The sequence below is a fragment of the Apteryx mantelli genome, chromosome 5 (assembly GCF_036417845.1).
Source record: "Apteryx mantelli isolate bAptMan1 chromosome 5, bAptMan1.hap1, whole genome shotgun sequence".
Classification (NCBI taxonomy): domain Eukaryota; kingdom Metazoa; phylum Chordata; class Aves; order Apterygiformes; family Apterygidae; genus Apteryx; species Apteryx mantelli.
Genome location: NC_089982.1, coordinates 7,122,600 through 7,149,415, shown reverse-complemented (window position 1 = coordinate 7,149,415; position 26,816 = coordinate 7,122,600). Strand labels below are relative to the sequence as shown.

Sequence of the window (26,816 nt, the reverse complement as noted above, 5' to 3'; positions counted from 1 at the left end):
ACTCTGGCTTGGTTAGAAAAACTTGGTGACATCAGTCAAACACACCTTAGAGTAATTATGGTTCCCTGAATAGAACAGGACATAAGACATGACCTGGGATATAGAAGACACCTTTGTCACTGTCGATTGTAGGATTGGAGCTGTGGTTCATTTGTGGCTTGTCAAAACTAGCTATTCTTCCAGACAGTGTATCACCTTTAGTAATGCAGTAGTCTATACAAGCATGGAAACCTCTACCTTCCTGAAATAAGGTAGAAAGAAGACATAATACCTGAGAGACACATTTTATTATGCATTTTCACATTGCAGATAATTTAGGGTTTGGGCTAATCAGCAAGTATGTCTCGATTTCCAGATTACTAGAGTCCTTGAAATGGACTTGCCATCTGTGCAGAATGGGAGTAGGGAGCAGAAGGGCAGCGGGGAGGAATGAGAACATTGCCTCCCATCCATTCCTCCTTGTGCCAGTGCTGCTCTGTCCCACATCTACGTAGGTGTAGGGATCTCAGCACCAGCTGTGTCAGTCTGCTGATCTGCTTCTACTTGGACTGAATTACTTGCTAGTAAATGTAGGTGCTAGTAAAATTATGGGACCAATTTTTGCAGATTAAGCCATTAAGTATCAGTTTCATTTCTTAAATCTATAACTAGAACATGCAGAAAGACTATGATTAGCCTTGATGAATAGTGTAGTACACTTCTTATGGCAATCAAGAGAATTGAGGCATGCTGGATATTTCAGCAAAGTACACTAAGTATTTAATACTATACAAAAATCATACATTTTTGAATTATGAAATCAGAAACAAAAGTACAAAGGAAGGTCTCTCAAAATAATCAAGTCAGGTCTGCAGTCAGTTTATCAAACGATGTGAATTACATTTTTATTTCTATTTTTAAGAGAACTTCTTCATGAAGTGTAATTTCAGGTATGAAATTGTAAGGAATATTACTGTCATGCATGCAAGAGCCAGATGATTCTGCCATAGACCCCAACTACTTGCATCAATGCCTTGATTTTTCAAATAATCTTCTCCTGTACACCACCTGCAGATAAATACAAACAGATTTATAAAGGCAATCTGCTTTAGGTATTTAGGAAGTTCCCTAGAAGTTGTAGCATGATTTCATATTTATAACAGGCCAGGCAAATGCTTGTGATAAGGTACTATTTTCTATTTATAATTTTGTTTTTCTTGTAGCTACAATCAGTTTCTTGTAGGAAGCTGAAAACTCTTAACAGATTTTGCTGGTGATCAGTGAATATTTCACAAACAGACTAATACTCAAAAACTTTGTAAGTTATTTGTGGAGGGATTCATTTTAATATACCAAAATACTTACGGTTGGCTTATCTGTTGACAATTATCATTCAGATTTGTGGTGTTACTGCTGTTGCAAAAGTTCAGACCATTCAATTCATTAATTTGTAAAGCCTTTTAAAATAAAAGAAACAATGACAACAGAAATGAGTAGTAAAGGAATGATAAATCAACAAGATGAGAAAATACAAACCAAATTTATCCTAAAAATGTGGTGGTATCACTATTTATTATCTTGGACAAATCCACATTTTTTAACACAGACGCATCGTTCATTTTCTTTTAAGAGAAGAATGTATATAGTCCACACAATTTAATGCATGAGTGTCTTTATGCTTTAACACCTCACCTAGATTAGATTATTTCTACACAGGAATATTCAAGCTCTATGAGACATCACCATAACTTAAACTATTGAAAAATAGGAGAAAAATTGTCAGGTTGACATATTTTTGTTTGACTGATGGCAAAGAGAAAAAAACATTTTTTGTGATAGCATTGTTCTTTATTCTGTAGCATTTTTATCCAATTATGTTCTGATGGACAAGAGAAGACAATAGTTATTTAACTTTGCGTGACTCTCTCATATGAATTGTTTTCATGTGACAGAAATTAGCTCTTTTAGTCAGTGGGTACTACTTGATTAGAATTCTTTTTTTCTTTCAAGATATGACATTAAATTTGAAGGTTGCTATATCTAATTAACTTACCTTTTTCTCATTAATCCATTAAACTTGGAATTTTATCATGAGTGAAGACATTCCTCTCTAACAAATCTTTTTGAACTCGGTACATAGGAAAATACAGCACTTACTGTCATTCCATATCGAGGTATGCTAAAATATTGGAGCCAGGACAGCCAGGACATGATGCTCGTTAGATTTACCAGCAACCCAGAGAAAATCTAGAGGCAATGAAAACAGAGTAGAAAAGGTAGATTTAAAAAAAAACAAACATGCCATTACATGTGTTAGTCTAGCTCATGACTCTGCTTCTTCAGATAAAAAAAGCAGGCCTTTCTACAGGAAGAAACTCTTCCAGTGGAACAATGGGACAGGGGGAACGGGCGGAAGAATTTCTGTTATCAAGCTCTGCGTCGTACCCCTTGAGATCCTCTTCCCCAAATGACCAACTGGGAATGCTTTCGCTCTTCCGTTACAAGTGGATGCTTCCTGTCTAGTGGGTCCCACATTTGTTCACATGAACTGTCTGCTTTTACTATGTGGATTGTAGCTACATGGAGCCACTAGAGGTGTGCACTCTGTTTTGCTTGTGTGTGCCATGAGTCTGAGGCACCTTTTTGTTTGTTTGTTTGTTTTTCGCTTATGGCTCAACATGCCATATTGTTTGTTTCTGTGGTTTCTGTCTTCTCCCTGAAAGTGCTGAGGATGTTGTCCAGCTGGAACATGTCTGATGGCTAGCTGAAGAGGATAGGTAAAGTAGCAGTCTCAGAATGCAGGAGACTACTGGTTGTATTCTCAGCTAGCCAAATTTGTCTTTGTTAAAGCTAAAGGGGAGTTATAAAATGTTGCTCTAAGCCACTTTTCTGCTTTCCAGACAGTGCTCAGGTTGCCAGTCCCTGAGAACACAGCAGAGGAACCACTCTCCTTCCCATTCACACCTAGACCCCCAACCCCAGGTTCAAGGTCTTTAGAGGGACAAATCAGAATATAACATACTCAACCCCACAGTCTTTTTGCAGAATTCAGACCTCTGACTGGAGCTGAACTCTGTAGCAGCTAGGATTTCTGTCTAGTAAAATAAATAATGCTACTCACAATCATAAAAACAAATGCAATAGTCATGAGTAGGTTTGCCAAAGCGACCACACTCTGTCCTGCTGCAATGGCTAGTGCCATAGAAGTGGCTGTGTAGGACACCATCATAAGGGTAAACATCATTATAAAGAAGGCTTCTACTGTTGGTTTCAAACCTTAAAGATCAGAATAAGAAGGTTTTCAGTATGATCCTGCCAAAAGCTGTACCATAACCAAAAATAAATAGTGCATCCTGCTTACATAATACATTTATTTTGACAACATAGGCTATGCCATTGAGACCCACGAGTGCAGTGAGACTTGTGATACTTGTGTGGGCCCTGTCAGCAATGGACAAGATGAATAAGGAATATGCTTATAAATGCAGTAACAGCAGAGAGAATTTGCAGAGAAATAGAAAGAAGTTACAGTTGTACTCCATACAGGCCAAGGTGAAGGATTCACCATGGTTTCAAGTTTCCTATCAAAGCAGCAACTTCTACTGAGCCTCTGTAAGTGGCAATTATACAGCATTTCACTAGGTTCCAGCAGACAGCTCTCCTAATAGAGAGTGGACTTTGCATGGCTATAGATTTGGTAGCAGCTCACCCCAGTTTAGCAGTCTCACAAGAGCCTCTTGCTGATGCTGTTTCCTGTTCTTCAGGAAAGAAAAGTCTGATCAGAGTGAATTGTGATTATTTTTTAATTTTGTTTGTGCTTTCAAATTTTTGGGACATCACAAAAGGGTATTATTAGATGAAACCTTATCCTAGGAAAATGGTCTGCCTGGAACATGTTTGGAGGATGGTGTTTGAAGATGTTCTAGTGTTCTAGAAGTTGATGCCTGCAATTTTCAAAGTCTTCTCGCACACCAGAAGGCACAAGCTGATAGCAATTCACATGATACTGAGTTCTTATAACAAAACTTTTCCTTTGATAGGTATTCTTGCAAAACATGCAAGAAGGAAAAAGTATCATGTAAAAGTCACTGAAAGTTATGATAATCATGAATGAAAAGGAATAAATCAAACCTATTTAGTATGGATAATGACACTGTTGTTTCTAGGGACATTTCACAGATTCAGACGAGAATACTTAAAACTTTAAAAGTGTATCTATCCTGTAAATTGCATAGTATGCTAAAAGCAACAGAGACTTCCATCCAGCAAGCACAATAACCAGTGCCACGCTGATGAGGGAGTGGGGAGAAAAAAAATATATATATCCCCCAAACACACACACATATATATGTACATGTATAAAATGTGAGTGCATTGTTGATTTGATTTATTTCAGTGTTGTTCTTACAGAGGGGGGTTAATGGAACTTTAGGAGACAATACTTGCCTAACATGAAATAAGTTATACAGGTGAAGATGATACTTGGTAAAGTCCTCATGGGTATTAAATCAGCCATCAGCTTTGAGATGAAATATGCAGATGTTCTATAGTACCCACTGATATATTCGTGTCTGGAACACAGATATATGCAGCATATTACAAATTTAATCATTTAAAAAAACTAAAATTATTTTCACCTAGCTGGCTTAAATTGAAAAAAAAAAAAAGAGGTCTTTTATGCCTAGGATGTAATGCAAATGTCCACCAAGATACTATAATAATGGTAGTATTTTCATGTGCAAATGAACATGGATAGTTGTGCACATAATTTTCAGTAAATTTTTGTATTATCAAAATAGAGCTAAGCTTAAATTATTTTTCTTTTCTGTACAGTATAATCTGTACAGCTTTAAAGGATCCATTTAGACAGTATTTACTAACTTCAGTAACAAGTCACAAACTTATTCATCAATACCTAATTGGGTTTTCAGGGTTTTTTCCTACATATGTTAATAATTTCAAACTCTGAGCTGCTCTCAATCATAGGTACCATTTTTGAGTGGATTTGCAAACAATTCACTTACAGGCTAAAAGAATACATTTGCAATGAGCAGTAATAATGAAAGAATTAGAAAGCTCTGCATTAGGCATAGTTAAATGACAATTTATTACAGCAGGAAGAAGATAAGCATCCAAATTAAATCTCTCTAACAATAGACAACGTTAACCTTTTTGTATGTTTTACTTACATAAATATCTTTTTTTCCACAACAAAGAGTTCAATAGCTGAAATGCTGCTGAAACACTGGTTGGTGGTCAGGAAGAACAGCGCACCAACTCTACCGAAAGCAAAACAGTAAGCTGTATTAAAAATGTGATATATTCAGTAGCTTTTACAATATGGCATATATTGACCTGACCATAGTGTGTGGAGCTCAGTAGTATGTGAAGTCCCATGGAATTCCATGGGAATAGGCTTAGCTACACATCTGGGTCCATAACAAGCCTGAAGCTATGTACACACAGTATTTGTTACTAGAATGCAAGGTAGTGTGTTCTTTGATACAGTCAAAGAATTGAAAAGTGAACTGATTTTCCTTGATTTTTTTCATTTAAATTTCCTTTTACTGGCACTTATTCTAAAAATTCTCAGTTGGCGAGGCACTTGTCTGATGAAAACTACGAGGAACTGAATAAACAATGTGAGAAGGTGTTTTCACCTTTTCTGCTAAAATTAAACGCTTTGTTTTCACACTTTCACATCCAATTTAAAATTGGACCATTTTTATTTAAATGCTATGTAGTGTTTTAAGTCTAAGAACCTAGAGCTTTCTTAGTTGCAAACCCATTTGTAAGGTTACATACATACAGGCGTCAAAATCATACTTAGGCCAGAATCATTTTAAAACCTAGCTTCATACGCACCTTTGGGCTTACTGCTGTAAATTGAAGTGTGTATGCAGAAGCAGTTGCAAGATCAAAGCTTTAGTTACCCAAGTTTAAGTAGCCAGGTCTCTATATTTTAATCTTTTTATCTTGGGGAAAACTTGCAGAAAATAAGTTAAAATGCTGCAATGATAAAGTAAGCATTTTTAATATGATGTATGCTGTTCAGCATTTTCAGCAATCTGACTGGCACTGAAGAATATCATCCTACACAAGTAGCACCACTCACTTCACTTTGACTGCTTGTCCAAGTTACAACGTAAGAGGGCAGAACTGGATCCCTGTATCTCAATTCTGCAGAGAACTTCCAATAGGTAGAAGGACATATTCACCTCAAAGTCATTGACATAGGCGTGACTTTATTTCCTAATTTGAAGAGAGGCATTTGCTTTAAGGGAGTAGTGATAAAGAGCTCAATGGTTTCTTCTCAGCCTCCAAATTTTTCATTATCATCTTATCACCATAATGAGAGCATTTTATCAAATCTTTGGATATCCAGTACCTAAACTGGCTAACCTGTTTTGTAGACCAGTGTAGTCATCTTTTACTCCAAAGAAAATGGCACCTACGATGAGTCCCAGGAAAGCTGTAACACAGAGCTAAATTAAAAAAAAAGAAAAAAGAAAAGGAAAAATTTTATCCTTGTTGCTTTTAAAGTTCAGAGCTTCAATAATTATTTTGAAATATTCAGCCGGTGAGTACAGATTAACGGGAAATGTACTCAGGATGACTAGGGAAAAAGCAATCCAAGTTGGGAAGGCAGTCAGTGGAGGGGTTAGCAACCTACAGTATAAGTAAGATTTTGATACATGCATCGCAGTATCCTTGGAGAGGTATCTGTGAGACACAGCAGCTCCTGATTCCTGCTCTTGGCAGCAGCCAGCAACTTCTGCATCAAGCACAGGCAAGGTACCAGAAGGAAATTTAGAAAGGAGGGAAACTACAGGAGCTTCATTTGCTCCTGATAGCTCACTTTTCTGTGGTGCCACTGGCACTAAACATGTTCCTGGAGCAATATTACAACTCTTCTCTACCCCCACACCATGCCAGATTTCTGACCTGAGAGAACTGCTCTGGAAGTGCACAGTGAGTGCTAGCACCAATAACAGGAGGAGGAAGTTAGCAGGGGTTGGGGAGGGAGGAGGGTAGAAAGAGGAAATAAAACCTCTGCGCTGAGGAAGCCCCACCATTAAATCACCTCAGCCTCGTTTTGTTCCCCGCCATCCCCGTTTCATCCATTCTTGGACATCACTACTAAGTTAATCGGTGACACACTGCAGTGTTTCTCTCTCTACTGGTACTCTCGACCATTCATACTCTTTGGGACAACTGGTGATTCACAATCTGCTGTCAGTAACAAGTATATCCTATAGCTCTAGTGCTAACCATGGCTCTTCAGTGCAGCGTTTACTGTGGGATTTGCTCTGAACCTGCCTAAATGCTACTTTTGAGCTTGGCACCTAAAAATGAAAGCGCTTTTTCCTGACGGCATTGTTGGGGGTGACGGTTTATTTTCACGTTCCACCGTGCATAAGTGCTGGATTCTATTGCAGATGTTATTCATGGGATTGTTTTTAACATGAGCCAAGATATCAGGATCAGGATGTATGCATACTGATATTTGCAGTCTGTATCACAATTTAAATAGCAAACATATCAGCGGCCTCAAGGTTATAATTTAAATGACTGAAGTCTGTACATCATGAATTTTTAAGACTAAGTACAAATGACAAAAATCTCAGAAAAAAAACAGTATCAGGCAGTTCTGTCAGTTTTAAGCCTGAGCGATGCATGAGTCTTAACACCATAAACTGTTTGATTCATGGTACTGTATCACTAAGATCTTGCCGAAAGGACCAAATGCCAGGGATAATTCCGCCCCTAAGCCAATTGTAGTGGAAGGCAAGGATCATATCAAGACCAATTTGGAGCAGATTAACGAACAAGGCTTAATGAACTGTGTACCACTTAAAGAATGCATGTAAAATCCCTCCGTAATGAGGGTGAGCAGATAGAAAAGATTGTGAGAAAAAAGTCAGGACCATTAACCTTGGGGTATTATAAGATCCTTGAGAGTATAATTCTTGTCACAAGGTCAAGCTTTTACAAAGTAATTATTACGGATCTCCATAATATCAACGTACAAACACATACACATACACAAAGCCTTTTAACCTAAGGGATTCTGCACTCATTTTCTCTCCATGCTGGCTGTTTTGTTCATTCATTACATAAATCTTGATCTGGAAAATTTATACCGCTGGCATGGAACCAATTTTTCTGTTGGCTTCTCCAGAATTGCTTAAAATTCCAGTGGGAGTTTTGCTGGTGTTAAGACGACAGAATTTGGCCCATGAATTAGGGATTCCTACGGATTAGTCATTCTTCAGAAGAAGTCAACCAGGTATTCTTTATTTTTGAAGGCAATGTGTAGCTTTAAAGAAATTCACAGTCGCTGGGTTGATTCTTCTAAGAAAGCAGCGCTAACGGGCAATTATGTATAACATGCTCATCTGTCTTAACAAATGTTAGAACCGATCGTGTTTTCCGTGACATCTTTTTCAGAACACATCATAATTGTTATGAACAATCAAGTGATGAAATGATATGCACATTGCAAGACTGTGAAAATATCTCTATACTTGAGTCAACTGCCAGCACTTAATTGTGTGCTGAAGTTTAAACGTACAAATGTAGTCTGTTAACTTTCCTTCATGAGAAAGATTTGAGGCCTAATGCCACTATGCAAAGCCTGGACAATTAGATGAGAGCCTGAGGGATGTTCCTGAGCAAATGTGTGAAACTACTTGCACAATAATCTACTGACTGTGAGTGGGGAGGAAGGAAGGAACATAGGAGCCAAATGCACTGCTGAAAAAGACCTTGGCTCCTGAGATGTTTAAGCAGTAAAAAAAAATCACTGAGCAGTCCATCACGCTGCTCAACTGGGACCATCCAGGACAGCTGCTAATGAATCAGATTTTCAGACCTTTAACGCTCTTAGTTCAGATGCTAATTTTAGTCAAAATATCAAGAGGCAAAACTGTCCCCAGTGGCTTATCTAATATAGAAGTGGAGTAAACTCAACATATAGCACAAACTGATGGACATGAACAGTGTTACCTGAGCTATGGAGGCTTGAGGGTTTCCAATCAGGTTTTTAAATGTGCGTCTGGACACCCATTTCAGCTGATGACAGAAGGAATTGGCATATGTAATTTGTCTGAAAATTGCTTTTGTTTTCTTTTTATTTCCCAAAGAAATATTCTCTAGTATTGCTTTTGTTTCTTGGTAATAGGTAGAGCTGGAGTATTGTTCTGCTAACTTCTCTGCCAAAGTTTTATCACAGTCAATGTGTTCTTCAGTATTCTCTGCTGAAAAGATAAATATTTGACTGCTTACTGAATCCACAGGAATATTCTTTAGGAGTTAGGCTGAAAGAGTTATGTAAGAGTTACTAATGAATGAGAAGAATTATTATGCATGTTTAGTTCAAGTGATTCATTACACTCAGTCTCAAAGCATGTGATTCAAAAGACTATATAAATAAGAGCAAAACTCAACAGAAATTCTGTATTTGTCTGTGCAACCTACCCATAGACAGTGGCTTCATGGCAGACTGAACTGGCAAATTCTTGCGTGCCAACAAAGTTTAAAACTGGCAGCCAGCTGACTTTTAATCAGAGAGTGATTTTCCCCTGACTTTCTGTAAATGAGCTATTTCTCAGACCTTTTGAGGTTATCATAGACCCCCTAGATTTTTAGAACCAGGTTATGAATGTGCCTATTTCAGCCCGTTCAAGTCTGTTGTAAGTGAATTTCTATTGGAGCTCTTTTCCTTCCCAGCTCTAGTCCAGCGAGTGCTTTTCAGATGAAAAATACAGCATGTGTTGCCAGCTACAACATCAGTTAGGCCCTAAACACAGTTAGTATTCTTGTAAAACGCTAGTTGCTTCCTTGGCAAAGATAGAGAGCAACTGTGTGCATGGGCACACAGCATATTCATTATTTCATTTCCCTTTAAATTTATATGAAAGTAAGGTGTGCTATTAATGAGTAACAACAAGCAGCATGAAAAAAAATGGCTGTTCCATGTAGGTGAGATTTGGTTTGTTAGTCTAGGGGTAATTTCAGCTGTGCCTCAGCTTTAGGGAAGCATCAGGAGAAAAGATGCTGCTGCACTGGTCCCCTGTCTCTGTCCCTATTCCCACCCTGGTCAGAGGTAGGAAATGGTAATTTCATAGTAGATAAGCCATTTCATTATGTAAAATCTGTAAAGCATAGCTAAATCATATGATGTCTCTAACCAAAATAGTTGTCCTGATATATCATTTGTGATTACATTGGCGTTTAGTTGATTTGCCTTAAGGATGAAAGAAACTCACTCTGTGCTGAATCGTAATAAAACAGTTCATTAAATTCCCAGATGTATACTCAACACAGAAAAAGACTCCTTCCTCCTTAACATCTAGCAATTTGACCATGACGCACAAATATATGGATCAATTTATGAAGAAATGGATAGCAATGGTGAACTACTAAATAGCTAATTATGTGAAGCAAACTATTACTGCATAGTTAGGAATATTTTATGTAATAAGGATGTATGTAAATTTGGTATTAATTTCAGGTTACCCTATCTGTTTTCCATATGCAAATAACAAGGATTTAGGATGGATTTTTTTTTCTTTTATCCCTAAAACAACAGTATTTTTTGGTAAAACAGGTGGTATAAGCAGCCATTTTTAACTTGCCTTTCATGGATCAGCAACAGATATTACTTGCATGCATACAAGTAACTCTTTAATGTACGTACGTACAACACAGTTACTTGTTGTGTGTGACACCTGTAAGCGATCTTTCTGTGTTGCACTGGATACGTTCTGGCATAACACATGTTGTGAGAATTTAAATCATCGCTGTGATTCATACCTGCATTAGCTTCAGCTATCTTGCTCATTGCCACGGCAGTCGAGTCTCCATTAATGATGTCCAGAAAAAAATCAGCAGGGTTGTTGTATGCCTCACACTCGTAACCTGCAGTGACAGCATTGCAAGTCCTAAGCAAGTGGTCTGCGGGTGGCAGAGTGCTTTGCACAGCATCGGTACCTGGCTGTCGTGACACGGCCATGCCCTTATTCCCACTGAGTAGCCTGCACTGTAACCATTGCAGGCTTCCCAAAGTCAGAGACTACCCAGGTGATTAACAACACTGTCAGCTCTCTTTGTCAACGAAAGCAAGGTGACAGGTGACAATATGCCCTTCTGAAACGTACCTAATTAAAATGCACCTACTAGTAGTTGCTTAGAAGTCAGTCAAATCATTCAAACACACATAAGGGTCATGAGATAGAACAGCAGGAGAAAAGCTTAGCTTGTTAAAATCTCAGCCTTGCTAGTACCTGCTATATTCAATTCTGGTCAAGTGCCACTGGCATATTTTCAAGTTACTGCATACTAAACATCCTCCTCTCAGTTGTCACTGTTGTGACTAGTGTTACCCATGAAAGCTTACCGACAGATCTGAAGTACTCAATGGCATTCTGAGCTGGCCCATGGTACAGCATCCTCCCTGCCGCCAACAGTGTAAGGTTATCGAACAGTCGGAATATGGAGTACCGAGGCTGGTGAATGGAAAAGATGATTGTTTTTCCTTGTTTTGCCATCCTGGATGTAAAAGGGAAGAATAACAGAGAGGCTAGCTTTGCAAATCCTTTCAGAATTTAGATAGAGAATTTACAAGTTCAATTAAGCCTTATGTTGCACAATCTAGTGTAAGGGGGAGGGAAGGGGGAAAGAAAAAAAAAGATGCAGAACAAATATTTAGGTCATATTTATAATGTCTGTGTGAAAAAGAAAGTTTACTCTAGCTGTGAATCTTGTTGGAGATTCACAAATCTCCAACAAATTCCAAAAAGGTTGGATTCAAAACCTGGGAAGGTTTTCAGACAGACGGAAGGCTCTGGAGAGAGGTATTTAAGCCCTCTTTGATTGTATGAAATGCAAAATGATATAAAACTTGGAAGTAGAGAGTGTGTTGTACTTGTTTTCTCAAAGAGAGTCCTGAGATTTTGTGATGGGGAAAAAGTTAGTTGTGTGTTAACTACCCTCAATATTAAAATCCATCACCTTACCAGACTGTACAACAGGCATTTTAATCTTTTTTGTCACCTACAGTAATGGAGCTAACTGTCTGTAACTAACAACCCAGTTATCACTCACAAATTACAGTCCTGGTGTACATTTGCTTCTAGCAAGACACTTTGCATACTACTGTGAGTAGCTGCTTTGGAGTGAGAGAATTCATACGGCCTTTTTTCTACTGCCCGTACAATCCTGGCTCACTGGGAAACAGTTATGTGTCTGATTTCCCTGTTTGCTCAGTCTAACAGTAATTTAAGTAAAATACCACGGAAATTTAGCAGAGTTGAATGGTGAAAATAGGAAGCTGGTTCTGAGGCAAACACCTTTTCAGGAGCAGCAGGACAGCATTAGCGGTACTGGCATCAAGTCCAGTAGTTGGCTCATCCAAAAACAAGATGGCAGGATCTGTAATGAGCTCCATCCCAATATTTGTCCTTTTCCTCTCTCCTCCGGACACACCACGGATGAACTGGGTGCCAACCTTACACAAAACAAGAAACTCTTGTCATTTGATCTGATATCAAAGTACTTTAGTGAACAGTGTCCTACCAACACGTCAGCAAGTCGGAAGAGTTCTGAGAAATTTTGAGCCCGCTCTCAGATATGGTTGTAGGTGTTGCCTCATGGTGGCTCTGCCGCACGTACAGGCCACTCCTTGGCATTAATATCACCTGAGGTATTCACTTTTTTCCAACCACGGACTACCTTTCCCCTTCCCCGTAGTGTAATAATGATGGAGGTATCAGCACAGAGTCCATAAGGGTAGATAGCCATATAGGTTTTACGTATCCCTGTGCTACTGAAAGTCTATTTAGTTCTACATTATGTACCCTGCCACATTGAGCCATTTGATTATTTAAATACATCATTTAGTATTTGTTGACAATTTAAGCAGCACGTTTACATGCCATTACCTTGGAATCTGCCACTTTGTTCAAACCCAGTTCCTTGATGATCTGGTTAACTCGTTCATTTTTTTCCTGTTCCTTCACTGACTTCGGCAAACGGAGTGCTGCTGAGAACTGGAAATTTTCTCTTACAGTCAAGGTTCCCATCACCACATCATCCTTCCAAAACAAAAAGCAGATACTTGGTGTTCATTTTACAGTCTCTATTTCCTCCTCTTAGAACTACTTGTATGTGTGTTTTACGTTGTCCTTGCATGCAGAGGGACAGTAGCAACTGCTAGAACATGTTGTAAGATGCAACTTTAACACCTAAATGTCATAGCAGACAGTTGATTTCATGCACATATTTCTATTTGCCTTTATTTATAAGGCAAAGCAATATAGGAACATCCTCTGTCACACGTGATATCAAAATGCATAAACAGAACTACCCCTGATGTATTCTTACCGCTTTCAGCTTTTTGGAGGTGTAGAGTGAGATACTGAAGGGCTAAAGGGAGCTAAAGAGCAGGTTGTTATCACTATGTGTTTGTTAATGCAGCCTCAGCTGACCGCAGATAAAAGCAGGCAGAAGAGAAGAAAGAAGAAGAAAGTTTGCGTCGATACAGGGTAGGGTGAAGGTTTTCTGAGCTGGTTTCAGCAAAGGAGGAAGGAAGGTAGATATTTTAGGTACTAACTGCTCATCTCTTATGAAGGGAATCTCTCTCTCAATATGCAAGAAGTTTAGACAGTTACGCTTGTTTTGAGAGACTACTTTTCTATAATATGCTGACCATACTTTAATAAGGGGTTTTCACAAATGTGTCTCTGTAGGTCTTTGTAAACTACAAGCACGCTGCTGAGCATAGGCAATTGGGAAGGCAAAGAAATGCAGAGAAGGATGTTGTTTCCCTTTTATCGTTCTTGTTTCTCTCTCCCCCCACCCACCTTGGAAGGAAAAAGATTTTCTCAGAGCAAGAGGTAGTTGCATGATCGCCAGGCAAGCTGAGACAAGCTGTATATTATCAGAAAGCATTATACCTGGAAAATACTCCATGCATACTGATAGCCTACCACTGTTCCCACAAATGAAGAATAAGGAGATGGTTTTGCTAAGGAGGGAAAATATCCAAAGCATCCTCTCCAGTTTATTGTAGGATATTAAGGACAGAGATCCAAAAACAACACAGAATCTCTTTCCCTATGAAGGTAGATGTGTAGAGAGCTGCTACTGCACAGGCCTTGATTCTTTGATAAAGGCAAGTTACTTGTGACACTGCAACAGTAGTTGTTGTCTCCTACAACTGCAGTCAGAAGGGGATAATAAAAGCCACAAAGACATCAAATTACTTACCTGTACTACATATCCAGAGGTACATTTAAAGTTGGCAGGCTGAGGAGCTCCGTTTATCAAAATGTCTCCAGAAAGCCCATAAGGATCTTTCCTTGCAGCCAAAATATCAAGTAGACTAGAAGAAAAGTCAGTCATTTTATAAAATCAGTCTGTAAGAGTTGAGGCCCCTGAACACCAAAGCCTGTTCATGAAATAAACAGCTACATACAAACACTCCATATTAAAAATCTGCTATTAAAGAAAAACCTCCAGCAACTTTCAAGGGCAGAGTTTCTTCTGTTCTCGTCTCCTAAGGAAATGAGATTTGTGCAATTTCACAGCACGTTTGTGTGTCTGTGCCTCTGTCATTTGTCTCCTTACAACCTTTGAACTTGTTGGCCATTTTCAGCCAAATTAAGCAGATTGTTGGAAGTCTCCAAGATGGCAGTCCTGCAAGTTTTGAAAAAAATTCAGGGAATATAAAAGGAGAGGGATGCCATTAATGCCATATGTGTGTGCTCATATGTGAGTGTAAGCTCAACTATTAGACATTAGAGAGTAAGGTTCCTTTTGTAAACACATCTTCGAGTATCCAGTAAAGCACAGATTCTGTTTGAAGCTTTTCCTTATTCCCATTAATGAACTTCTTTTTTATGAGTATTTGCACCACAGCCTTTGCTAACTCTATTAAGAAGTAGTGATTGTGACAGACTTGCTTTGGAAACCAGACTTCCTTTGCTCTTTTACCCAATTCATTATTCATTTAATAATGTAAGCTTTCTGATTTACCTAGAATGATATATAAAGATAGCATATCAGTACACTGTTTACCAGAAACAAAATTACTTACTTGCCACTTAAGCTAATTGTTTTCTGAATTCAGGTATTTCTCAGAAATTAGTAAGATTTGCACAGATATAAATGAAACCAAATTCTTGCCCTGGAAGTCTTGTTCATTACTGCTAAATATGTACAGGTTCATTTTCTCTTTGGCGTAATTTCTCTGTAGAGCAAAGAGAATACTTACGAAGATTTACCACTGCCAGTGGGTCCCAAAATTGCATTCAGTCCTGGTCTCATAATGCCACTGTAAGACAAAGTTGATGGTTTTCTTCTCTTACTGTTGCATCTGGTCGGCTAGTTTAAATTATTTGGAGAACTACCTTCTGCATCCCATTCCTTTTGGAAGTAATGAATCTGATTGATGACAAACAGTAATTGCTTAACTCCACCGTAATTTTTATTCTGAACTCAAGGAGAACTAATCTTCATATAACGAAAACCAACAGAAAACTGTAATAAAAAATAGCAAAACCTGTATGCATGCGTTTTCCCCGCTGTGTCTCTAGACATGAAGCAACACATACCTGCTTTAAACACATTCAGTTGGAGAATTTTATTCTCTTAGCAGCTCACTGTAGACAAAACATATTATGGACTTGTCTGTATTTAAAGAAGCTGGACTTAATAGTTTTTCTGAACCCGATTTTAAAGAATATGCTCAAAAGCCAGATAGAAGTGGCTAGTAAGTATTTAGTTGGGGAAACAGCCATTTTGTGTTATAAAGAACGAGACAAGTATATGGAAATACTGCTGCCATTTCTTTTTGTTTGCTGGAACATATGAAGGCACCATTGATAATTAGCCTCACCTGCCCCTAAAATTTGCACTCAACAAGCATTTGTGTACATAAGAATTAGGCTGTACATACAAATGCCTGTCTGTTATAATACTAGATTTATGCACTGTAGTAACATGCTGACTATGCAAAAGTAGAGATTGCTGCCTAAACAGTTATTGTTGTATGCGATATAAATAGTTGTGCAGGGCATCAGCAAGCTTTCAGCCAAAGGAAAGCAAAATGAGCCCGTTAAGTTATGGGTGATGGAGCCTAGGTAACTCAGCTGAAGTAAATTTGCACTGAATTACAGCAAACTAGAAAACTGGCAGAAGGGCTTGGAATTTGGAAATGACAGAAAAACTGAAAGTCTTTTATCCATCATTGCTTCCCATTTATTTTAACAGCTTTTTGTCACATTCCTTGCTTTTGACCAAGAAGCCTCAACTTTTCTACTAAACTCAGCAAGCCAAGATAGAAATGATCGAGGCAGTAAATTCCATTAATTTAACCTCAGTAACGTGCCACTCTCTAGAACCGTTTTTTAGGGGAAGAGTAGGTAAAGTTATGAAAACAAATGGAAAAACAGGGATAAAAGACAACCTGCGTTTAACAAAGTAGATCACATCATACTGATTTGATAGCTTTCTTTAATAAGATAGTTGATTTTCTATAGAGCCTAAATGCAGGTCTTCAGTTATGGATCAGACACCATAAAAACCTTGGGATCATGTGCAAAGAAACTAGAAAGGGAGAATCCAACCCTTGTAGGCCAGGTTATGGCATGAAAGAAAAAACATCTGAATAGATTTCAAAAAAAAAAGTTTATATATGTGTATCTGCACAATTTACAAATTTACTGTTCTCTGATCTCCATACAAATGCTTTTTATTTATCTTTAAATGGAGCTCTCAAGACTGTAATAATCTCAAAAGCCTCCCTGGAGTCAAGCTAATCTAGTCAAGGTCTCTCGTGCACAACTTTGAGAAGCTACATAACTAAACAGCTTATTTTAAACTTGCAAGAATTTCCCCTCTGAGCCATATACGAATGTTGCTTGCTAATAATGTCCGAGACAGCTTCAGAAAAGTATTTGACTTTGAAACTCTTCAACAAAACACATTAAAAAAGACACTGAAATTACAAATGATCCCGAAATGTTTTCAACCCTGTTTAATGTTGATCAGGGATGAACTGTAGACTACTTTCTGAACTCTCAAGGCCACTGCAGCACGAGCTATCAAAGTGGATCCTGAGGACAGCCAGCTACTAAGCTGAACCCAGTGGTTCATATGCTGTCACTGTCTGGGTGACAAAGCATTTTCTAGCTTTTTAAGATGACCCCAAAGCATATTATCACACTCAGATATCTTGCATTACATTAGAGAACCTAAAATAGAAAAGCAAGCAGCCAGGTTCAGCCTAGGAAATGATATACACTAATGATCCATAAGGGTTCCACTCAGTTTATCTGTTTTGATAGCAATACTATCATTCAAGAAACCCACAAGCTTTCAAAAAAAAGCCATGCAGCTTCCCATTGTAAAAAAAATTCATCGCCTGATCCCTCTTAAGTGCTCATGTTTGACAAGCATTCTAAGGTCATTATTAGGTTCCATGTGAACCACATTAAAATAGTCATGGTCTAATTATTAATAATTAATACACGAACCTACCAGTTATCAGAGGAATTCTGTGTGAACTCGCAGTTTGGTGCAGGAAATGTCAAACACATTTAATACTGTCTTTCAGGATAGCTATTGGATAAAACCTTCACTCCGGGATGCATAAAGCAATACAGTGTGTAATTACAATAGGTATAAAGTTAAAAGACAGGTTATGGCTACAGAAAGCCTAATGTTTGTGTAGCCTCCAAACATGTAGCGTATTCTAGTCTATATTGTGGCAGGTCTGTTTTTGATGTTGGTATGAGTTTTGTAAGAGAAAGGAGTGCAGGAGCAAGATCTACTGTGTAGTATCAAAGTCCCTCATGTAATATTTTGGGTACTAGAAGCAGTGGTATCTTTCTAATTGGGATAATACAGAGATTACCTAGTTTTCACTGCCAGCTGAGAACACCAGACTTAGTTTACTTCTATGTTCCTGTGTAGAAATTTTATAAAAACTTGACACGTAGCTTGTTGTTCATGTGGCATACCTGAGAGTATGTTAGCCGGAAAACTGGCTAAAACTGTAATTATTTCTTAGCTTTGCTGCCTGGAGGGTATATATTGGGGAATCTTTCTGAGGCTTATCTTTTATGCAGAACACTGCCTATATACTGGAAGAGAATTTATTCAATGTAAAAAGAGACTTTACTTTCTTTTATTGTTTTTTATCTTCTGAGACTGTCATAATTTTAAGATCCCATGATTAGATGTAAAAACCCGTATATAACATGACAATTTGGGGGTTCTGTTAAGTTTGGTTTCTTGTGAGATTTTACTTCTTACAAGCAGCCTGACAGAGTGTGGCTTTTGGGGAAGAGGGCTTCTTCAGTGTTTCAGTTTTTATAAGATGTGAATTATTGACACTGAAGAGTGAGAAGTTTGATATGGCTCCCATTTAAGGAGAGCCCCAAGCACAGGGCTTTGGATCTGGCCCAGTACAGCTCCTCTCATGGTCTAGTGACACGTGACACAGGAGGCTTGTTTTTTCTTTCCTTCACCGTTTCCCAGACTTTCTGAAACATATTTGTTCCTCCTGTAATTTCTTAATGTGGGAACTTCTGGTTCCACAGATGAAGAAACATTTACATTATATATATGCAGTATATGATTTTAATACAAAATACCATATATAATGAAGCAAATGCAGATGTGTTTTGTAAAAGGGGAGGGGTAATGTGTGTTAAATGTTAGTTTAATACAACAAGCTAAAAGATAAGTCTTCCTCTCACACCATTGCAAATGATTAATATAAGCCAACTGAGTTACTATTCTCCTTGAGCGATTTGTACATTATTGTAAAGATTTTACTAGTCCGTGTTTAGGAGGTATAGAAACTGCAAACGGTAAAAGAAATTGCACGGGCAAAGAGCAGGACAGCTATACGAAAGGGCTAATCTTTGAGGCAGAAATTGGAGTTAGGGAGCTGAAAGTCACAGGTAGCTGGGAACAGCATGTTGTACAAGTACTTGCCACTCGGTTTAACTATGTAACTGTGAATGGGCAAACCTTATGCACAGATTATGGAACAAGGGCCATATAACAGCATGAGTCTTATATAGCAGTAATGCAAAATGTTGTGCAAAAAACCCCCAAAACAACAACTTTACATACCCTCAAAGTTAATTTAACCCTGGTTTATATTGCTGCCTTAAACATTATAAGTTAACCCCCCCCCCCAAAAAAAAGTAACCTTCTGAAAGCCTGCCTTTTTAATAGATTCTGCTTTTACTGAAATCTCTAGTAGATTTTTAAGGTGATCATAGGTTATAATGTAGAAGTCTGTAGCCTGAATTGAGTTTACAAGAATGGAGCATCCCAGAACATTTGCTGCACTCTGTCTGTCCTCACTCCCTGTGGTATGTACAGTTTTTACTTCACTTGCAGGGTGAGGGCATGACATAGGATGACTTCATATGTAGGAAGTTTCATGGGATCAGTACAATCAAATTCTGTGGCCCAGAAAAGGTATCAGTTGTTCTGACTTTTCAGATCCTTAGGAAACTGGTTTATTTGTGTATACTCCATTTTTCACTATAGCAGCCAGTGGTCTTCAATGGCACGACCGTGCCATTTTCCAGACCTGCCATGTGAAACTTGCACTGGTCTTTCCTGTCCCACTGACATGAACTGCCGTCTTAGGAAAGGAGGCACAAATACGCAGGACAGGATGTTTGTTTCTCGGTTAAACACCACGTCACAGGGGGGGACTGGCCAGGTAGGGTAAAGCAACACAACTAGCTTGTATGCCACCGTACTGTAGTGGCCGATATGCTGGCTGGGAGAAGCAAGGCTTAGCATTGCAAGCTTTGTGCTTCAGCTGTAACAACTGTGGACCACTGGGGCCTCACCCGAATCTTATAACACACATAAGAAGAGCGTAACAGTGAGCTGGCAGCTAATGTGCAGCAACCATATGTATATATTTTTTCTAAATGTTGACTGAATTCTGTACGTTGTTCTTAGTGGCTCAGTGACTTCAGTGGACTTAGTTGTCAAGAACAGAAATAAAATACATATACTCTAAAGAGAAGTTTAAATACATACTTGATATCTCTCAAAACCTCTTTATCAACTGTTTTTTTACAACACAGGAACCCACTCTTCATCTTCACATGGTAGCAGACATTGTGGAAAGTTAACGTGCTCCCTCCTCTGCTGGCTAAGTCTGGAGAGGACTGCTGTCTGCTAGGGTTGCCATTTGTGCTCGAGTCCGACATCTGAATACTTATGTGTGACTGGCCTTCTGCCATTTTTCCTCTGTAAATGAAAAATAGGAAGAAAAAAAAAAGAAAGATTAGTATTGAGAAAGACATGTCTTAGCACAGCGCAGCCACAGGTATGTAAATGCTCTACAGGACGTGTAGTATTCCACTTCACAAAGTCCTTTCCCTTCATCCATGCTCACTGCTTTGCATGTCCTCTTTGCAGTGGCCTAGAAAATGAAAAAGCCCCATATGGAGAGTACAGAAAAGAAAAGAACTATAGGACACTCAGGAAATGCCATCATTAAGGTTGCTTATGGAATCTTAATTCAGGCCCTTTACCATGTGTATGTTGGGATATATATTATCTAATGGCACAATTGCATGCTGCATTTTTTGCAGATTGCTCACTTTGGTCAGAGCACTGTGCAAAATTCAGATTGAGAAGTCTTCCTGTAACATTCAAATGGCATTTTTAAGGCTGTAGAGCCAAAGCTGTCTTAAGAGCCCACGAGGCTCTGGGTAGGTAGGCAAAGAGCTCTTGTGTCCTGTGTTGCGTGCCTGACCCTTCATCCCACTGTATGCGCCATGAGAACTCCACCCGTGGATGGTGGGTATCTGGTTGCTCCAGCGTTCAGGCACTGGGCCCGCTGTGGGCCTTGCAGACGTCCCTCTTGGCCTCTTTCAGACAAACAGTTTGGGGCCTGGGGACTCAAACCTTAAGAGGACTTTGAGGAGATGTGGAGCTGGGCCTGCCGTGTGGCTTTACTGCTCATGTTGTATTAGGGAGTTAGAAGGGTCCCTCCCCATCCTGTTCTCCAGTTACAAGCAAGCAGGTGCCTTTTGCAGTGGGTTTTAGCTTGACATTATACTCTCTTTGGAGGGCCGCCACTGAGAGGGAAGTTTTGTAAATAAACTCTGCAAGCTTTTTTGAAATCACAAATACAACAGGTGACTCACTGAAAGATCAGCTCAAAATTTGTGAGAGCCCAAAGGACCTGGCTTTCTTACATTCTAACGTTTGGTCTTTACAATTCTGAACGTGCTTAGAGTTTGCCCTTTAGATACTATTTTAAATGGATGGTTTGAAAGTGAAGATACCCACCTTACCTCTAGCACTCCTGTGCAACAACAACACAACCTGAAATTTGTTTTATTTTTTTTCAATCAAAATAATTTTGCTCAGACTACAGGAATAAGCAACTTGACATGGTTGCTGAGTAATTCTCTTGGCTGGATTTGTTTTTAACGTAAACAATAGCAGAGAGTTGTTGTGTAATAACTAAAGTTATTTCTCCTCCTGTCCTCAGTCAGGTTCCTGTCTTTAAGGCCACCGCAAGGTAGTTTTGAGAAACACAACCTGCCTGCCACCGAGGAATCCCTGACTGCTCTTGTACGTGCAGGCCTTGGTCCCCTTCGTGTGACCTAAGTGGCACAGAAAAACTGAGATGATCTGGCCTCTCCTTACATATCAACTTGACTTCTCTGAGTCTAATCACTTTAATTGTCACTAGGGAAAATGTTAATAATCCAGCAGTCCTGGGGAACAGAGAGGGAAGATAAGCAGTTAGGAGCTTTAGGAAGATCAGTCCCATATGTTAGCATGGTTATACTGCTTAGGAAGAAAACAAACTGAGTCCTTTTCAGACATGCTGAATGAATTTCTTGGTTAGCACTAGTCTCATGAACAGGCGTATCTGCATGGAAAGGTTTGTTCATCAGTTTTCCAAAAAATGTGATCCCAAAACTAGCAGAAAATTACCTCCTCTGACAAAAGTACAGTCTCCCATGCCAGCCAAAATGTAGGGTGTGAATGTTTCTGCACTCAATCAGTAATCTTGGCCCAGTTTTCCCTAAAATGAAAAGAAATTGTGCTCCAAGTATAATTATAATGAGACTAGCTTTCTTTTTAATTTAAGCTAAAATGGATTTTGAGTGAATTGAACACCAATCGAATGTGTAAAATTTAAAGCCTGAGGCCTTTTATGGATAAACCACATACAGTCCTTGATACTTGTCCCAGAGAAGACTTGTCTGCCTAGAGAAGAGCAGCTCATCTTGTAAGGCTAGTTAGATACTAGTTTTTGTGCTGATCTGGCTGGGCATTAGTCATTGCCATTTAAAAGGATGTTTTGGTGAAGCAGAGCTATACATTCAGAACTAGAGCCAGAACTTTTCACTTTATGTTTCACCATATGCCGAGCAGATGTTTGCTAGCGTGTCAGCCAGGGTAGCAAACACTCAACCACAGAGCAAACACCCCGGTAAAACATTACAAAATCCCTTGAACTATTGGACAGCCCACAGCATGGTGTGAGTGCAAAATTCCTCGCAAGAGAGTGCGACTCTAACCTTGATATGTCTCTACATCTGTAATGTATCTAGATCACTGTTTTACACGATCTACAACTTTTCCCAGATTAATGTTTCAGCATTAATGATTTAATATTACGAGCATACTAAACATAGCTTGTGCAGTTGTGGGAGGGTGAACTGCAGTCTGACCTCAGACATCATTGATAGAGTAGTTAAATTCCTTTTTGTTTGGTTTGGTTGTGTTTTTTTTTTTTTTTTTTTGTCAAGACCAGAATAAAAAGTTAACTCTTAGCACTTGTACTGAATTTTCAGAAATACTTTTTAGAAAACAAACTTCTCATGTAGCAATTAAACAAACTCAGTCTGTAATCACTGGCAGACAATAAACACAGGATCACAAACTGTTTTGCTAATTACAGGGTCCCCCTATTTTTATAGAGTCATTCTTCAGAACAGACTGGCACACTGTACACTGAAGTTAAATTTAATTTACCAATAAAGTTATGATTCGATTATGTAACTCTCTCCACAGAACATTTTAGAAGCTAGATATATAAATCAGCTACAAGACGATTAGACACATCCACAGTAGACAGGTCTCTCAGTGGCTATTTAATACAGCAGTCTGAAAGAAACCTCAAGTTCAGAAAGGCCCTGGCCCATGACTGCACAAATCTGCCGGAGAAAAATACTGTGCTTTCATATCACCCCTTTTTAAGGCATCCATTCCCGGCAGCTTTCAGTCGAGACAGCACGGCACACGATGCTATAATGAGCATATGCTGATCGCAGTGGCACAGTGTGATGGTGTGTGCGGAAGACACAGCTTCAGTGGCTTTGTTAATCCCTCCCGAAGGCTGCTCACACAGACCAAGTTGTATTTGTGGGCATACCATACCGTTTATTGATTTCAAAAAAATTCTATTTCAGATTTTCAGTTAATACTGAACATATTGTACACTTTCAGAACTACTGGAATTCATCACAGAATGAAATCAGAAATTATTACAAATACTCACTTGCTTAAAATTTGAATAGCTATTTATCAGTCACTGCATGAAAACTGTGTTACCTACATCTCTTCTCAAGTAAGCCTTATATTACATTATGGCAACTCCTTGGGATGATAAAATGAATTACAGAATTCTGGAAATGTTGGCTGGAAGGGACTTCTGGAAGTCACGTAATCTTGCTTCCTGCTTCAAGTGGGACTATCGCCAACACTCGCTGAATCTTGAAAACCTCCAAGAATGAAGATTCTTCTAACAGGATTTCAGCTAATAGTACACTAAAAGAGGATGAAGAGCTACCAGCAGAAATAACTGCTGTGTACCAGGATCAGGCTTTTAATTTGCTTTTCTTTTTCGGAGACCTTTTTTGTTACTGGGGCGGGGGAGGGATGCGTACTCACTGTGAAATATGTATTTTAGTATTTTATGAACAAACCTTCCCATTTCTGATCTATCAGTAAACTGAACCATAGCAAGATGGGAGCATGCTCCTTTAAAGCTAGTAAAATTCTTAGCTGTTTGTCATTGTTCCTTAAAAATGGATTTTTTTAAATATTACTCTAGTTCTTGTTTAAAACTTATTTATCAAGTTTAATATGAGATATAGTTATGAAACATGTAAGTCAGAACATGTGCAGGACAGAGAAATAGCCATGAAAAATGTTAATCAAATCAATATGTACGCAAACTAAAACTCCTGAAATTAAGCTGCCTAGAATCATTGCAAATTGTGTATAAATATCTACTTTAGCTTGGAAATGACCAGCATATTCAATGAAAATGTGTGATATTGGTGTTTTGAAAGTACCAACACATCAGTGGTACCTGATCAAAATGCTTTAAGCTGCAGGATTCAGAAGTATTTGATAATATGGTAAACCAAGTGTTTCATATCCACATCACATCAACTGTGGGTAAAATACATTATTTTTGCATCAGTTAAATATAAAATTGAAGAACTCTTTGGGGATGTTACACACTGCATTTGTTTTCCCAGATCTTCTTGAAGTATTTTTATTGCCAATGATTTCAGCATTGATTTCAGTTAAAGCCTAATAGAAAAACCTTTTCTTTGGAGATCTTCAGTCTCATAAATTGCTTTAGTGGTTTAGTAGTATTTCTTAATTTAGTATCTGAATTTCTTAATTTAATATCTTAATTTCTTAATTTCCATAGCCAATAGGATAAACAAACAACAAACATTTTCAAACTTTGTAATCCAAACATGCTAAATAAATTTTCTTCATGTGACATGATCCAACATGAATCTTGTAAATTAAGCACACAGCTTGCAAATATTCACGTCATATTAATTTCTGTGGTGATACTGTTCGTGATGGTTGATGTTTCAACCACTGAAAAGGAAAAAGGTAATGGCCCTTTAGTCTTCAATGTAGTTCATTACTCTTCTTTAATTGTTAACCATTTTATTCTTACTAGAGCTATCCACAAGTAAAAGCCCTTTACCATCTTTCAAAGCAGAAATTCAATGGCTGTAATCTCTCATAACATTATCATGTCAGAAGACAAAATAGCGCCTTTGGAAAACTGTGAAATATTCGATCTTGAGATTTAACCTTTTGCTAAGTATGAACTAAAACTGCTTTCTTAAAAAATACCATCAAATCTCTTCGCCCACTGTTTCAATCCAAAGAGTACAAAATCCTCCCTATACTCACTTTTCTGTGTATTCTATCCAGACTTGGAAAGTCCAAAGTCTTATTTTCCCCTCATATACAATGGTAAAAAAACAACAAGATATACAGTAAAGTTACACTGATCTAAACCTACTTGAGCCACAGCAATATCATATCTGGAATTTTTCAAGCAAATTTAGTAAAACTATTTGTTTAACTAAAAATATTTAAGGTATTTTGTACATATAAAAAGATAAGTGATACTCATTGCTACCAATCCTCCTGCAAAGCTCTTGCACTGGAGAGACTGCTGCTTTCAAAAAGAAAAACAACCTTGTAGATCAGTAGTAAAATTTCAAATGGCAAAATTCAGCAGTGCATTTTATTTGATTTTTGAAAATCCAGCCAGTTATTCTAAGTATTTTATCTCTCAAGACAGCATTGAAATTACTTAGGGAGACAGAGTTTTAGAGCCCCAAGCAACTTTCAGCAAGGTTTTCTAATGGAAGCTGGGTCAAACCCTTTAAAAAAAGAACCTGTTTTTTTCAGCATACTTGAACATGCCAGATACACCACTATTAGATAAGCTATTATTTCCCTTATTTATAATGGGGACAAAGCTTAGTCTTGAAATCTGCTGCTAGCTGAAACAGTAAAATAAGTATTATAGATATGCATTTTAGGTTTTAGATAAATACAAATTCCAATAAGTATACCTTTTTCTTTTTTTTTTTTTAATACAGTGCTTTTGAAGAGATGTAGACTGCCCACCGAAGGCATGGGAGAATACAGAGAGGGCAGTACAGCCTTGTACTGCTACTCCACGGCAACACAGTCTTCTTTCGCAGGAGCATTCATAGGAAATTAAAACCATTTGAGTAAATGAGGATAATGCGATTCAGGCAATCTGTAAGTTATTTGGCAACCAATTTACTACGGATTTGTGGACGGGACTGAATAGACAGCGCTGTGCGTGTGCAGGCATTTGCAGGTGGGTTACCTGCACTACATTAACACGCACAGGCAAACTCTTAATAATATGGTAGTTCCTGCAAAATACTCTGACTTTTCACTGCTTTACTGATTTTATTTTAAGCCTTGAAGCTTTCTTCCCCCATTTATAAAATGTATTTTCATGAACTTCTTGCCAAATTACTCTGTAAAACTACCTGAAAAGCCAGGAAAAGGTAGGCAAGCATTTTGTGATGTTGTGCTTTGCTGTCGGCGAAAAACAGCTGCAGAATCAAATTTGTGGTGGCAGAGCACGCGTTTGCTAATGTACCGCACGGACAAGGAAGAAAGCCGTTAAACGGAATTAAATATATCTCGATAGCAAGGCTGCAGTGCCGCTGCAGACTCACTCACCAGCAGGTCGTGGTCAATGCTGAGGAGATGGCAGAGGCAGTGGCAGGGGGGGAAGGCCACTGTGCGGAGGGACGTCGTCCCAACCGCTCGTTCAGCTTGCGAAGAAAAGCAGTCCCAGTGGTGTCATCACATTTGCTGTGAAGCCGGGAGCAGGGAGCTCAGTTTTGCCCCCTCCCCGTGGCCGGGAGGAGCCTCCAGCCTCTGCTCTGCTGTGCTGGGGGAAGCAGAGGCCCCCCTGGGGAGGGCAGGGCCAGTGCCTGGCAGCGCTT

At 38.6% G+C, this 26,816-nt stretch overlaps 1 protein-coding gene across 1 annotated transcript; it reads right to left on the bottom strand.

Moving 5' to 3' along the window:
* Positions 1 to 26,697, bottom strand: ABCG2 (ATP binding cassette subfamily G member 2 (JR blood group)). The gene is made up of 16 exons (XM_013957375.2): positions 26,548 to 26,697; positions 20,062 to 20,274; positions 15,257 to 15,316; positions 14,251 to 14,365; positions 12,924 to 13,076; positions 12,333 to 12,490; positions 11,381 to 11,532; positions 10,798 to 10,902; positions 8,989 to 9,239; positions 6,382 to 6,464; positions 5,169 to 5,258; positions 4,426 to 4,550; positions 3,101 to 3,255; positions 2,137 to 2,226; positions 1,345 to 1,436; positions 1 to 1,047 (listed from the first exon to the last, which is right to left on the bottom strand). The coding sequence occupies exons 2-16, from the start codon at positions 20,265 to 20,267 to the stop codon at positions 897 to 899; spliced, it is 1,986 nt and encodes a 661-aa protein (XP_013812829.1). The 5' UTR covers positions 20,268 to 20,274; positions 26,548 to 26,697; the 3' UTR covers positions 1 to 896.
* Positions 26,698 to 26,816: the final 119 nt, after the last annotated feature.